The sequence below is a fragment of the Plectropomus leopardus genome, chromosome 24 (assembly GCF_026936395.1).
Source record: "Plectropomus leopardus strain MGB_pleo_1.0 chromosome 24, ASM2693639v1, whole genome shotgun sequence".
NCBI lineage: Eukaryota > Metazoa > Chordata > Actinopteri > Perciformes > Serranidae > Plectropomus > Plectropomus leopardus.
Genome location: NC_142199.1, coordinates 12,095,287 through 12,110,667, shown reverse-complemented (window position 1 = coordinate 12,110,667; position 15,381 = coordinate 12,095,287). Strand labels below are relative to the sequence as shown.

Genomic DNA, 15,381 nt, shown 5'->3' with positions numbered 1-15,381 from the left:
GTGCCATGATTTTTCATGGCATATCATTCAATGACTATTGTGAGTGGCATATGACTTTTTTCTGATTTATGGCACACCGCACCACGACTCTTCATGGCATACTTCCCAACAACATCTTCACGACCCCCTAAACGGTGACATTTTTACGGCGTAGAACTTTCTGTGTGTATTTATGGCACGCTCTACGGTGAAAATATGATTTATGACAACGTACTCGAGCTTGTTGTGGCATACTTTTCTCTTTGGCATACAGTGCTTTCACTTTTTATGGCATACCTCTCTGACGATATTGAAGGCATATTTCTTTTCTGTGATTCTTTCTGGCATACCGTGCTATGAATCTTGATGGCATACTATTTATTGACTATTGTGAATGGCGTATGACTTTTTTGACGGCATACCTCTGTGAGTATTTTGCTGGCATATTTCTTTTTTTGTGATGTTTTACGGCATACTATTTAATAAGTAATGTGAATGGCAAATTATTGTTTTATGATTTATGGCACACCATACCGCAACTCTTAACGGCATACTTGACTACGACATCTTCACGACCCACTAAACGGTGACATTATCACGGCGTAGAACTTTCTGTGTGTATTTATGGCATACTATACTGTAAAAATATGATTTATGACAACGTACTGGAGTTTTTTACGGCATACTTTTTTCTTTGATGGCATATTTCTTTTTTTTATGATGTTTTGTGGCACACTATACTGGCACTCTTTATGGCATACCTCCTTGACTATATTGATGGCATACTGATTTGTTATGATCTTTTATGGCGTACTGTGCTATGAATTTTCATGGCATACTATTTATTGACTACTGTGTGTGGTGTATGACTTTTTATGATTTATGGCACACTGTACTGTGACTCTTTTATGACATACTGACATACTATGACAACTACTATGATTGTGATAAAGCTCCACACTGTGGCATTGTCATGACCCACTTTATTATGACATTTTTCATGGCATATAACTTTTTTTTTTTTTTTTTTTGTTTTTTATGGTATACTATTTATTTATGCACATTATTAGCTAGTCCTTTTGTGATGGTTATGTTTGTTATTGTTTTGTTAATGTTAAGTCATTTTTTCATTGTCTGTTTTTATTGATGCAAATCTATATATAGTAGGTGTACATTTGTATATCATTGTTATTATTATTGTTGCTGTTGTGTTGTTTTGTGATTATTAATATTGTTATTATGATTGTGATGATCAGTGTCACTATTAGTGGTAGCAATTTTGGGGAAGCAGGATAGACATGATAGATATGTAAATCATTGCATAGGAGAAAGGGTGATTAGATAAGTTTTGACTTCTTCCAACTCCTTTTGTACACGGATCACTTTTTACCATCTGTTGTTGCATTCTTTTGTTATGCTTTTTACTGTTTTATGTTCAAAATAAACTTCAAGCAATACCTCTCTGACTGTTTTGGTTGGCATATTTCTTTTTTTTCTGATGTTTTATGGCATTTAATGACTATTGTGAATGCCGTATGAGGTTTTTATGATTTAGGGCACACCGTACCGCGACGGTAGTACGGTATACTAAACGGTGACATTCACGGCGTAGAATTTTCTGTGTGTATTTATGGCATGTTGTACTGTCAGAATATGATTTATGACAATGTTCTGGAGCTTTTTATGGTATACCCCTCTGACTATATTGATGGCATACTTGTTTGTTGTCATGTTTTATGGCATAATATTTATTGACTACTGTAATTGGCGTATGAGTTTTGTATGACTTATGGCACACCGTACCGCGACGCTCTATGGCAAACTTGTCAACATCTTCACGACCCACTAAACGGTGACATTTCCACGGCATAGAACTTTCTGTGTGTATTTGTGGCATTGTCTACTGCGAAAATCTGATTTGTGACAACGTACTGGAGCTTTTCACGGCATACTTTTCTCTTTGATGGCGTATTTCTTTTTTGCATTGTGTTTTTTTACGGCACGCCGTACTGTGACTTTATACGGCATACCTGGCTGACTCTTTTGATGACATATCAATTTTTTCTGATCCTTTATGGCATATTGTGCCACGAATAGTAACGGCATACTATTTATTGATGATTGTGTATGGCGTATGAGTTTTTCGTGATTTACGGCACGCCGTACTGCGACTCTTTACGTGATACTTCACTATGACTTAGATAAAGCACCACACTATGACATTGTCATGACCCACTTTATCATTTTATTATTATGACATTTCTTTATGGCATGTAAGTGTTTTATTTAATGTTATTTTATTCTATTCTATGGCATACTATACTGTGAAAGAACAATTTTTGACAATGTACTGGAGCTTTTCATGACATACCTAGCTGACTCCTGATGGCATATTTAATTTTAATAATTAATTATGGCACACCGTACTGTGACTTTTCATGGCATACCTGGCTGACTATATTGATGGCATATTTCTTTTTATGATGTTTTTATGGCATAATATTTAATGACCATTGTTAATGGCGCATGGCTATTTTATGATTGATGGCACACCATACCGCAACTCTTGACGGCATACTTGATCATTTACATCTTCACGACCCACTAAACGGTGACATTATCACGGCGTAGAACTTTCTGTCTGTGTGTATGGCATGCTATACTGTGAAAATATGATTATTATGATTGATTATGACAACGTCCTAGAGCTTTTTATGGCATACTTTTCCCCTTGATGACGTATTTCTTTTTTATGATGTTTTATGGCACACAATACTGTGACTTTTTACGGCATACCTCTCATTATAGATTATATTGATGGCATATTTAGTTTTTATGATTTATGGCATACTGTGCTATGAATTTTCATGGCATACTATTTATTGACCATTGTTAATGGCATATGACTTTTTTATGATTTATGGCACACTGTACTGTGACTCTTTTATGACATACTGACATACTATGACAACTACTATGATTGTGATAAAGCTCCACACTGTGGCATTGTCATGACCCACTTTATTATGACATTTTCATGGCATATAACTTTTTTTTTTTTTTTTGTTTTTATGGCATACTATACTGTGAAAGAACAATTTTGACATTATGTACTGGAGCTTTATGACATTATGTTTGTTATTGTTTTGTTAATGTAAAGTCATTTTTTCATTGTCTGTTTTTATTGATGCAAATCTATATATAGTAGGTGTACATTTGTATATCATTGTTATTATTATTGTTGCTGTTGTGTTGTTTTGTGATTATTAATATTGTTATTATGATTGTGATGATCAGTGTCACTATTAGTGGTAGCAATTTTGGGGAAGCAGGATAGACATGATAGATATGTAAATCATTGCATAGGAGAAAGGGTGATTAGATAAGTTTTGACTTCTTCCAACTCCTTTTTGTACACGGATCACTTTTTACCATCTGTTGTTGCATTCTTTTGTTATGCTTTTACTGTTTTATGTTCAAAATAAACTTCAAGCAATACCTCTCTGACTGTTTTGCTGGCATATTTCTTTTTTTCTGATGTTTTATGGCATTTAATGACTATTGTGAATGCCGTATGAGGTTTTTATGATTTAGGGCACACCGTACCGCGACGGTAGTACGGTATACTAAACGGTGACATTCACGGCGTAGAGTTTTCTGTGTGTATTTATGGCATGTTGTACTGTCAGAATATGATTTATGACAATGTTCTGGAGCTTTTTATGGTATACCCCTCTGACTATATTGATGGCATACTTGTTTGTTGTCATGTTTTATGGCATAATATTTATTGACTACTGTAATTGGCGTATGAGTTTTGTATGACTTATGGCACACCGTACCGCGACGCTCTATGGCAAACTTGTCAACATCTTCACGACCCACTAAACGGTGACATTTCCACGGCATAGAACTTTCTGTGTGTATTTGTGGCATTGTCTACTGCGAAAATCTGATTTGTGACAACGTACTGGAGCTTTTTACGGCATACTTTTCTCTTTGATGGCGTATTTCTTTTTTTGCATTGTGTTTGACGGCACGCCGTACTGTGACTTTTTACGGCATACCTGGTTGACTCTTTTGATGACATATCAATTTTTTCTGATCCTTTATGGCATATTGTGCCACGAATAGTAACGGCATACTATTTATTGATTATTGTGTATGGCGTATGACTTTTTCGTGATTTACGGCACGCCGTACTGCGACTCTTTACGTGATACTTCACTATGACTTTGATAAAGCACCACACTATGACATTGTCATGACCCACTTTATCATGACATTTCTTTATGGCATGAAACTGTTTTATTTAATGTTATTTTATTCTATTCTATGGCATACTATACTGTGAAAGAACAATTTTTGACAATGTACTGGAGCTTTTCATGACATACCTAGCTGACTCCTGATGGCATATTTAATTTGTATAATTTATTATGGCACACCGTTCTATGATTTCATGGCATACCTGGCTGATTCTGATGATGGCATATTTCTTAGTTATGATGTTCTATGGCATAGCGTGCTATGAATTTTCACGGTGTGCTAGTCAATGACTCTTGTGAATGGCGTATGACTATTTTATAATTTATGGCACACGCTACTGCGACTCTTTATGGCATACTTCTCAACAACATCTTCACGACCCACGCTACTGTGACATTTTCACGGCGTAGAACTTTCTGTGTGCATTTGTGGCATGCTCTACTGCGAAAATATGATTTGTGACAACGTACGCGAGCTTTTCACGGCACATTTTTCTCTTGGATGACGTATAATTTTGTTATGTTTTACGGCACACCGTACTGTGACTTTTTATGGCATACCTCTCTGACTATATTGACGGCATAGTTCCTTGTTGTGATGTTTTATGGCATACCGTGCTATGAATTTTGATGGCATACTATTTGTTGACTACTGTGAATGGCGTATGACCTTTTTATGATTTCTGTCACACGGTACTGCGAGTCTTTACGAGATAATTCACTATGACTTTGATAAAGCACCACACTATGGCACTGATCCTGGACTCAGGTAGCTTGGATATGGCAGCAAGGCCTGGAATTTGTTTTGACCTTTTTTCTCCCGTCGGCTTTTGCTGACTCTGTACTCCGATTTCCGCATCTAAGCCATCGACGTGCCCGCTAGACCCCATCCCGACTAGGCTACCTAAGGAAGCTTTACCGTTATTAGACAATTCTTTATTGGGTATAATCAATGCGTCTTTATTAAAGGGCTACGTACCACAGGCCTTTAAAGTAGCTGTCATTAAACCTCTTTTGAAGAAGCCCCCTCTTCTTTGTGAGATTTTAGCTAACTGTAAACCAATATCTAATCTCCCCTTTATTTCCAAAATCCTTGAGAAGGTGGTTGCTCATCAACTTTCTCCAAGATGATAGTTTATTTGAGGACTTTCAGTCAGGCTTTACACTTCATCACAGTACAGAGACGGAACTTGTAAAGATTAATAACGACTTACGAATTGCTTTTGCTGTTTTTGCTGTGAATTGCTGTTTTAATCCTTTTAGATCTCTCTGCCGCTTATGACACCATTGACCATCAAATGTCGCCGCACAGAACGGAACAGTTAAACGGCCTTAAAGGAACAGCAATAACCTGGTTTAAATCTCACTTCTCCGAACGTTCCCAATTTGTTCACACGGACGATCAATCCTCCGCACGTACTAAGGTCTGTTTTGGAGTGCCACAAGGTTCTGCGCTTGGACCGATCCTTTTTACTGCATATACGCTTCCTCTAGGCATCAATATTATAAAACACTCATAATATAAATAAATATTTATATATATTGTCATCGTTATGCTGACGATACACAATTGTATCTATCTGTGAAACCAAATGAAACCGATCAGCTATCTAGACTTTAAACATGTCTCAAGGACATAAAAGCCCGGACGGGCGGTAATTTATCGATGCAGAATTCAGACAAAACCAAAGTTATTGTTCTTGACCCTAAACACCTCAGATTAAGTTGATCTAGATGGCATTACCTTGGACTCCAGCACATCTGTAAGGAACCTCAGAGTTTTATTTGATCAAGACTTATCTTTTGCCTCCCATATAGAACAAACTTGAAGGGCTGCTTTCTTTCACTTGCGTAACATTGCAAAAATTACACATATCCTCTCCCAGACGGATGCTGAAACATTAGTACATGCATTTGTCACCTCTGGCTGGATTCCTGTAATTCCCTTTTGCCCCAACAAATCACTTAGGTCTCTCCAAGCGGTGCGGAACGCTGCCGCTCGTGTTGTAACGGGAACCAGGAAAAGGGACCATATTTGTCCTGTTTTAGCTTTGTTGCACTGGCTCCCTGTAAAATCCAGGATTGAATTTAAAAGCCTCCTCCTTACTTCCAACTTCTAAATGGTCAGGCTCCATCCTATCTGTCGCAGCTAATAGTTCTTTACCAAGCCTCAAGATCACTGCGCTCTGAAAATGCGGGATTACTTGTGGTTCCCAAAGTTTCCAAATGCAGGATAGGAACCAGAGCCTTCAGCCGCCGCGCTCCTCTCTTGCGGAACCGTGTGTCAGTTTCTGTCAGGGAGGCAGACACCGTTTCCAATTTTAAGGGTAGACCTAAGACCTTAACATCGGTTAAACCTGCCAGGGGACTTTCGACAGGGGTCAGAGAGCAGCGGGGACTAACGTATGACGCTTGAGTCACAGAAATGCGCGATCACTTTTTCTATGATTTGTGACAGTGGCTTTGTGTGTTGTTTTATAGCACATTGTGATGCGGATGTGTAATGGCATCCAAGTTTTTGATGCCGTTGACGGTGTACCATACTCTGATGCGATTTGTTTTACGAGACAGCGTACTTTTAACTAGCAACTTTGAATAGCATGCTTTGTTATGACTATCCTGATGGCATTTGCCTTTTTATGGCAAACTTGGCAATGACACATTGTGGCTAATTTGAGACAAAGTATACTCTGACTTTTTATGGCGTACTGTACTATGAGTCTTTGCGACACACTATACTGTGACATTTTTTATGGCGTAAAACTGTCTGCGTGTATTTAAGGCACGCTCTACTGTGAACATGTGATTTATGACAACGAACTTGAGCTTTTAATGGCACACTTGACTACTTGACATCTTCACGGCCCACTAAACGGTGACATTTTCACGGCGTAGAAGTTTCTGTGTGTATTTACGGCACGCTCTACTGCGAACATATGATTAAGATGACGTTCTGGAGCTTTTTACGGCATACTTTTGTCTTTGATGGCGTATTTCTTTTGTAATGATGTTTCACGGTACACCATACTGTGACTTTGAATGGCATACCTCTGACTATATTGATGGCATATTTCTTAGTTATGATGTTTTATGGCATAGCGTGCTATGAATTTTCACGGTGTGCTAGTCAATGACTCTTGTGAATGGCGTATGACTATTTTTATAATTTATGGCACACGCTACTGCGACTCTTTATGGCATACTTCTCAACAACATCTTCACGACCCACGCTACTGTGACATTTTCACGGGCGAGAACTTTCTGTGTGTATTTACGGCACGTTTTACTGTGAAAATCTGATTTACGCCAATGTACTGGAGCTTTTTACGGCACACTTTTCTCTTGGATGACGTATTATTTTTTTGCATTGTGTTTTACGGCACACCGTACTGTGACTTTTTATGGCATACCTCTCTGACTATATTGACGGCATAGTTCCTTGTTGTGATGTTTTATGGCATAGCGTGCTATGAATTTTGATGGCATACTATTTATTGAGGTGTATGTTTTTCATGATTGTGTGTTTTGCGACACACTATAATACGCCTAATTTATGGCATCCTCTGCTACGACTTTATGTCGACACACTACTTTTCCTATTTTGAAAGGTTTTTCACGACACGCTACACCGTGACTGTATACGATGCTTGACTGTAATGTACGATCACATTTTCTATGATTTGCGATAGTGGCTATTTGTTACGTAGATGTTTAATGGCATACAAGGTTTAGATTTTGTTGATGGTGTTGTTTTACGACACAGCATACTTGACCTTTGAATAGCATGCTTTATTATGACTCCTCTGATGGCATTTGCCTTATTACGGCATAGTGCAGTCAGACAGGGTACAGTACATCACTACGAATGTGCTGCAATGTGTAATTGCCAAGTTTGCCACAAAAAGTCAAATGCTTAATTGACGGTATCCTCTACTATAATTTCTGTCGGCACATTATCGAGAGAATTGTTTTCACGACACCCCGTTCTGCGACGCGTTTTACGATGTTTGACCGAATGAAACGCGACCGATGTTTTGCAATACTGTGGCTTTTTGTGTGCTTTTGTAAGACAGTGTGAAATGGATTTAGGAGGGCATGTAACTATTTGATTTGGTTAACGACAAGCTTTATTACGAGTTTTTCGATGGCATATGTGTTTTTGGCGATGTTTTACGGCACAGCGTACTAGCGTGACTCGGGGCAAACTTTGACGTTTTGTGTGGCGTTTTACGGCATACTGTGTCGCGACTCGTAGCGACACAGTATACCGCGGTACGTGGTATCACACGTACCGTGACGGTTTATCAAAGACTGAAGCGTGAAAGTATTTAACGTCAATCATCAATCCACTCCACTACGACTTGTACGTAAGACACCGTAGAACGACTTCCTTTGCGGGATAATTATACTTTGCCCAATTTATGGTATAGTGTACTATGACCTCGAAAGGGCACAGTATTTCCAGATTCGGTCACAGCGCACTGTCGTCTGGCTTTGTTTCACGACGCAATACGGTAGAGCTTTAAACGGCACGCTTTATCTCGACCGCATCGACGGCGCATTTCCCTGTTACGATGTCGGGAGACGTTTGCGTTTTGTTACGGCATACTGTACTGCGACTTAAAGACACAACATACTCGAAGCTTTTTAGCGATGTATCGTGTAGTAACTTTGATTTTGTCATCACACTATATCGTGTCTATACGGCTTAATTTAGGGCATTCTTTGCTCTACTGTGACACTGTAAGTTTTCAATGTTTTCAAGAATAAAATGATGTATTTAATGTCTTAGATTTGTGGATGTCTTTCTGTTTCTCTGCTTTGCAATTCAGAGGCGAGGAGTTTGATTTTGAAACCACAGCGTCCGAGGCCCAGAGTGATATAGAACGTCGAAGCTAACTAAGTGTAAGATGGCATAGCTGTGAGGGTTAAGGCGCTTGCTCTGTGTCCAAGTGATTGAGGGATCGAGTCTTGCTCATGGCAGGGGAGCTGTGAGAACAGAGCAAACCGCGGAGCTGTGAACGCGTGGCAGCGTAAGCCTTGACCTTGCTGGCGCATATTGTAAGTGCGTAAGTGCGTAAGTAAGTAAGTAAATAAGTATCAAAGTAAATAAAAAATACAAAAAATAAAAAAAATAAAATAAATAAAATAAATAAAAAAAAAAAAAAAAACCTAAGGGAGGAAAGAAAGAAAAAAAAAAATAACATAACACATAAATCCTATCTAATAATCAAACTAAAGACTACAAGTAAGTAGTAACTATTTTGGTTGGATGTACAAGTATTTAAGTGTATACATGCTATACCAAGTGGTATTTGCTTTAGCCACAAATCAGCTGCTAACACCTTCTTCTACCACAACCCCAGGAGGAAACATCGTCCACTCAGCAAATAAATAAATACATATAAAACATTGTTTTGGAAGAACTTTTATTTGTTCTTGGCAAAACACACATCATAACATACAAAACACTAACACTATATATATATATATATATATATATATATATATATATATATATATATATATATATATATATATATATATATATATACACATATACACATATATATATATATATATATATATATATATATATATATATATATATATATATACATATATATATATATATATATATATATATATATACATATACATATACACACATATATATATATATATATATATATACACATATACATATACACACACACATATATATATATATATATATATATATATATATATATATGTATATACACATATACATATACATATACACATATACATATACATATACATATATATACACGTTGGACTACCTAACCATTACACATGGCAGACATAGGCAATACACCCATACCAAACTGTCGTGCAAATTCCCCACTAAAGTTCAAACACATGACGTCTGACTTGTGAAGCGGGCACTTTAATACAGACACAGACATCAAATCTATACTTCAGCCATGTGACTATTACAGCTCGCTGTCCACAGGACGCTAACAACTGCAATGTTCAAGACAGCTGACATCTCACGTCAATTAGCTCTGACAGGTTCAATTACAGAACGAGCCCTCCGACATCAAGTCAACTTCAAATCTTACTTGGAACTATTCAATTTTCAAACCCTCTTACAAAATGAAAAGGTTCCGTGTGCACAGAAAACACACTTACCTGTCCGTAGAGACGCGCCACGGTGGATACGCTTTATGTACAATGACCCACACATTGGAGACTGGAATCCAGCACCGCCACGACGCACCCCTTGATGGGGTTCCTGAGGGTGGACAAACAACAGGCCGGTCACAAAAGCATGCAGATACAACACATAAAGCAGTAGGTAGCCGTACTCGACACTTGGCAACATTGGCCGTGAAAGCGATGACAACTTACAGCATTTCATGTCAAAACAAGTCAACGACCACTGCTCTGTTTGTTTCAGACTGTCAAATGACACAGTATGAAACAATCAAAGACAATAACGTTGGCTTCTTCTTCATTGTCCTTTTAAGTGCCCAACTGGCTGGAAAGCACTTTCACTCCCCAGCCAGTTGGGCACTTAACCACCACAACCACACATAGCCAGTAGGACACCGGCCCACCCAGTGAATATATTGAAAATTACCTGAAGGCGAGCGCGAGGACGACAGGAAAGCAGCCTTCCGTGTTTGTCTTCCGCTCCTTTTCTTTTTGAACTGCAAACAAGTCTGCTCGCCCACATTTTGATCTGGTTGTGAAAAGAAACAGACGGCAAATTACACAACGGAACACAAGACGCTTACGTCGTACAATAGTATGCCGTCCAAGACTGCAATTTCACACAGAAATGTGAAGATCGTAGAAAGAGGAACATGATGGAAGCTCACCTTGACTGAAACACAACCACTGAAGTTCATCCTTCCTTTACACAGAGGAGGGGAAGGACCCAGAGTCACCCAACAATGTCCAAAACCTCCAAACTCCGCCCACCACACCTAGCAAACCGTCAGAACAGCACCAGATCAGACCACAACAAGCAGTCCAAGACCACCAGTTCCAATCTTACTTTCAACAATTGAATTTTGAAGCCCTGTTTCAAAATGACACACGCGCCACGGTAGATACGCTTTGTGGACAATGACTCACACTTTGAAGATTGGAATCCGGCACCGCCACGACGCACCCCTTCTCGGGGTTCCTGAGGGTGGACAAACAACAGGCCGGTCACAAACGCAAGCAGATACAACACACAAAGCAGTAGGTAGCGCAGAGTGGACACTTGTCAACATGGGCCGTGAAACCGATGACTACTGTGTCATTTGACAGTCTGAAATAAATAAATAAATAAAGACAGAAAGAAAGACAATTAAATTGGCTTCGACTTCACTGTCCACCACAACCACACACAACCAGTAGGACACCGGCCCGCCCAGTAAAGATATGGGAACATTACCTGAAGCCACGCGTGAGGACGAGAGGAAAGCAGCCTTCCGTGTTTTTCTTCCGCTCCTTCTCTTTCCGGACTGCAAACAAGTCTTCTTGCTCAGATTTCGATCTGGTTGTCAATAGAAACACGTGGCAAATTACACGACGGAACACAAGACACTCTGAAACTGACACACTTGCATCATACCGCAGTATGCCGTCCAAAACTGACAGAAGTTAACACACAAATGTGTACAACGTAGGAAGAGGACGGAGACAGATAAAGCAGTAGGCGGCAGAGATGAACGCAGTCAGAACTAAACACGACGGAAGCTCACCGCTTGACTGGTGTCCGACCGGTTCCCGTTTGCTCTAGGAGAGACCGCATTCCCGCAGTGACCGAGACACCGGTCAAGAGCCTGGCCAAGATCTTTGACAGCTCCCTGAAGGACTCAGGTGCCATACAGAAAACCAAGAGCAAACTGTCCACCCGGCTCACAGCAATTGACAAACCTGGCCTCCCTGGAAAATTCAAAGCCTAGATCTACCAGTGTGGACTCCTACCGACAATACTCTGGCCCCTGTTAGTCTACAAAGTAGCAATAACAACAGCAGAGGCTCTTCACAAGTCCAGCAGCCACTTTCCCTGGAGATGGCTGGCTGCCCCTTCCTTTCAGTGGACAAACAGAGGAACCCGTTCCAGAGAACTGACGATGTACAGGGACTCCGCAGACACCAAAGTCGCAGAAAGTCGGAAACCTCGTGAAGACCGGGAGAAAGTGGCGGGCGCAAGACCTGTCACTAAAGCTGATGCGCGACTAAGGCGTAAAACGCCGGTGGGCTCCGTGGCAACGGGACACCATAGTATAGTATGTCAAAAAACCTTCCATTTTGACATGTCAAAAAATGTCTGAAAACAACACGTAATAGCTTGTACAGACACAATGTCAGAAAAAAGGCCTAAAAACACGATCATCTAGCATGCTGAAGACATATCCAAAAATGCCAGGTCAAAAAACAACAATTTTTGACTTCAAACGAATGGCTGAAATCACCACATTATAGCTTGGAGGGACATGTTATAGTAAATGATGTCATAAAAACTCAATACAGCTCAAAGATACACAATATGACTACAAAGATATGCAAAAATGACTATGAAGACTCACAAAACACACAGAAGACTCAAAATGACCACAAAGACACTTAGTATGGCTCAAAGACACACAAAACAAAGATATGTAAAATGACTACAAAGACACATAAAACAACCAGGAAAACTCAAAACTGACCAGAGACTTAAATCGCCTACAAAGACGTGCAAAACAACTACAAAGATTCACTAAATGACTACAAAGATGTGCAAAACAGCCGCAAAGACACTAAAAACAGCAGACACAAGATGGCCAGAAAAAGACTTAGAACGACCACAAAAGACCATAAATAACTGCAACGCAGCTACAAATATATGCAAAACAGAGGCAAACAGACATGCAAAACTACAACAAATAGTCAGAAGAGGGCCCGAGGCCTGAGGCCTGAGGCCTGAGGCCTGAGGCCTGAGGCCTGAGGCCTGAGGCCTGAGGCCTGAGGCCTGAGGCCTGAGGCCTGAGGCCTGAGGCCTGAGGCCTGAGGCCTGAGGCCTGTTTCAGAAAGCGGGTTTCGTGAAAACTATGAGTAAGATAACCCCGAGATGTGGGGAACTCTGGGTTTTCCGTTTCAGAGACATAGGTGAGTTAATCTCTGCGTCTGTGAAGCTAACTTGCTCACTGGCAGCTTTTGTCTCCTCCCTCTGACAGAGACACACACAGTTTCATTTCCTCATCGATTCAGTTTGGCACAAAACGCAGATCAAAAGGCATTAACTGGCAGAGGTTTACTGTATGTTAAAACAAAAATCCTGGTTGGACATTAGTTTGGAACTCAGGAACGTCAAAAATTACTGCTCTAAACAACCTCAACGAGACTAAACTGGGCTAAAAAACAATAGGCAAAATGATGATAGACACACAAATGTCCTCACAACAAAGACACAAAACGACCACAAAAGCAACACCAAGCAAATACTAAGACATGCGTGACAACCTCAAAGACCAGAAAAAGGCTCTAAATAACCACAAAGGGACTCAATGTGGCTACAAGGTCAGGTGACATCGTATAAATAGCAGTCAAGTCCCTGAGGAGCTGCTGCTGTGATGGATAAATGGTTAATGCACATAACCTTTCATTGTTTGTCCAAAAAAACTGTTCAAGTCATAGTGCAGACTGTTCAAAAAACTGATAACGCTGTCATAAAAATAAATCATACTATACTACATCGAAACATTGCACAGTATGTTGTAGAAAGAACGTAGTCGTTGTATTGTATGTCAAAAAAACCTTGTCAGCATACTTAAAAAAGAAAAACACTCACCAGGTCTAAAGTATATATGCCAAACTACTACAGATTTCCAAGATGAGCAGTAAAAATGCTCAAAATGATCACAAAGTGAGCCTGACAAGGACTGCGGAGAGATTCCAAACGACTACAAAAATGTCAACAGAATGACACAAATTCCACGACAAAGAGACGCAAAATAACTGGTGGCCTTTGGCTCTGGGGTTGTGGACTTTGTCACGTCTGCGTATATATATATATATATATATATACATATATATATATACATATACATATATACATATATATATATATATATACACACACACATACATACATATATATATATATATATATATATATATATATATATATACATATATATATATGTTAGACTACCTAACCATTACACATGGGAGACATAGGCAATACACCCATACCAAACTGTCGTGCAAATTCCCCACTAAAGTTCAAACACATGACGTCTGACTTGTGAAGCGGGCACTTTAATACAGAGACAGACATCAAATCTATACTTCAGCCATGTGACTATTACAGCTCGCTGTCCACAGGACACGAACAACTGCAATGTTCAAGACAGCTGACATCTCACGTCAATTAGCTCTGACAGGTTCAATTACAGAACGAGCCCTCCGACACCTAGTCAACTTCAAATCTTACTTGGAACTATTCCATTTTCAAACCCACTTACAAAATGAAAAGATTCCGTGTGCACAGAAAACACACTTACCTGTCCGTAGAGACGCGCCACGGTGGATACGCTTTATGGACAATGACCCACACATTGGAGACTGGAATCCAGCACCGCCACGACGCACCCCTTGATGGGGTTCCTGAGGGTGGACAAACAACAGGCCGGTCACAAAAGCAAACAGATACAACACATAAAGCAGTAGGTAGCGCAGAGTGGACGCTTGTCAACATGGGCCGTGAAACCGATGACTACTGTGTCATTTGACAGTCTGAAATAAACAAAGACAATTAAACTGGCTTCTACTTCATTGTCCATCGGGCTGCAGAGGACTTTCAGGGCTCCCTCTCCACAAAGCCCTGAGTTCACTGCACATCGCAGGAGTAGCAACAATCAGAGCAATCCAGAACACCACCAAAGCAGCTGAGAAAGCCACCTGAACACAAGCCACGGTCTGATGTTGACAGACCCAAAACACCCAATAACCCCAGGTTACATTACCGAGGAAGATGTGTTTAAGAACACTCTATAAACACACGTTTCTTTGCAGTTCACGTTATTTTTTCAGCTGTAAGTAGAATTTCAAGTCTACTACATAGCCCTAACAACCATGAAGACAGAATTACTTGTGGATCACC

At 39.8% G+C, this 15,381-nt stretch overlaps 1 protein-coding gene across 7 annotated transcripts in view; it reads right to left on the bottom strand.

Annotated features, from left to right (window-relative positions):
- The window catches only part of LOC148185505 (uncharacterized), a 44,833-nt gene that overhangs the window by 24,431 nt on the left and 5,021 nt on the right, over positions 1–15,381 (bottom strand). For 2 of the 7 annotated variants that reach the window (XM_088074180.1, XM_088074181.1), the window contains exons 3-6: positions 11,376–11,427; positions 11,117–11,224; positions 10,876–10,977; positions 10,425–10,527 (exon numbers count right to left, since the gene is read on the bottom strand). In XM_088074180.1, the coding sequence (XP_087930306.1) occupies positions 10,425–10,527; positions 10,876–10,977; positions 11,117–11,224; positions 11,376–11,427 (365 nt within the window). Of the gene's footprint in view, positions 1–10,060; positions 10,528–10,875; positions 10,978–11,116; positions 11,225–11,257; positions 11,557–11,682; positions 11,785–14,782; positions 14,886–15,381 lie in introns of those variants that run through there. The other 5 variants (XR_015775815.1, XR_015775816.1, XM_088074179.1 and 2 more) reach the window with 5 other exon arrangements.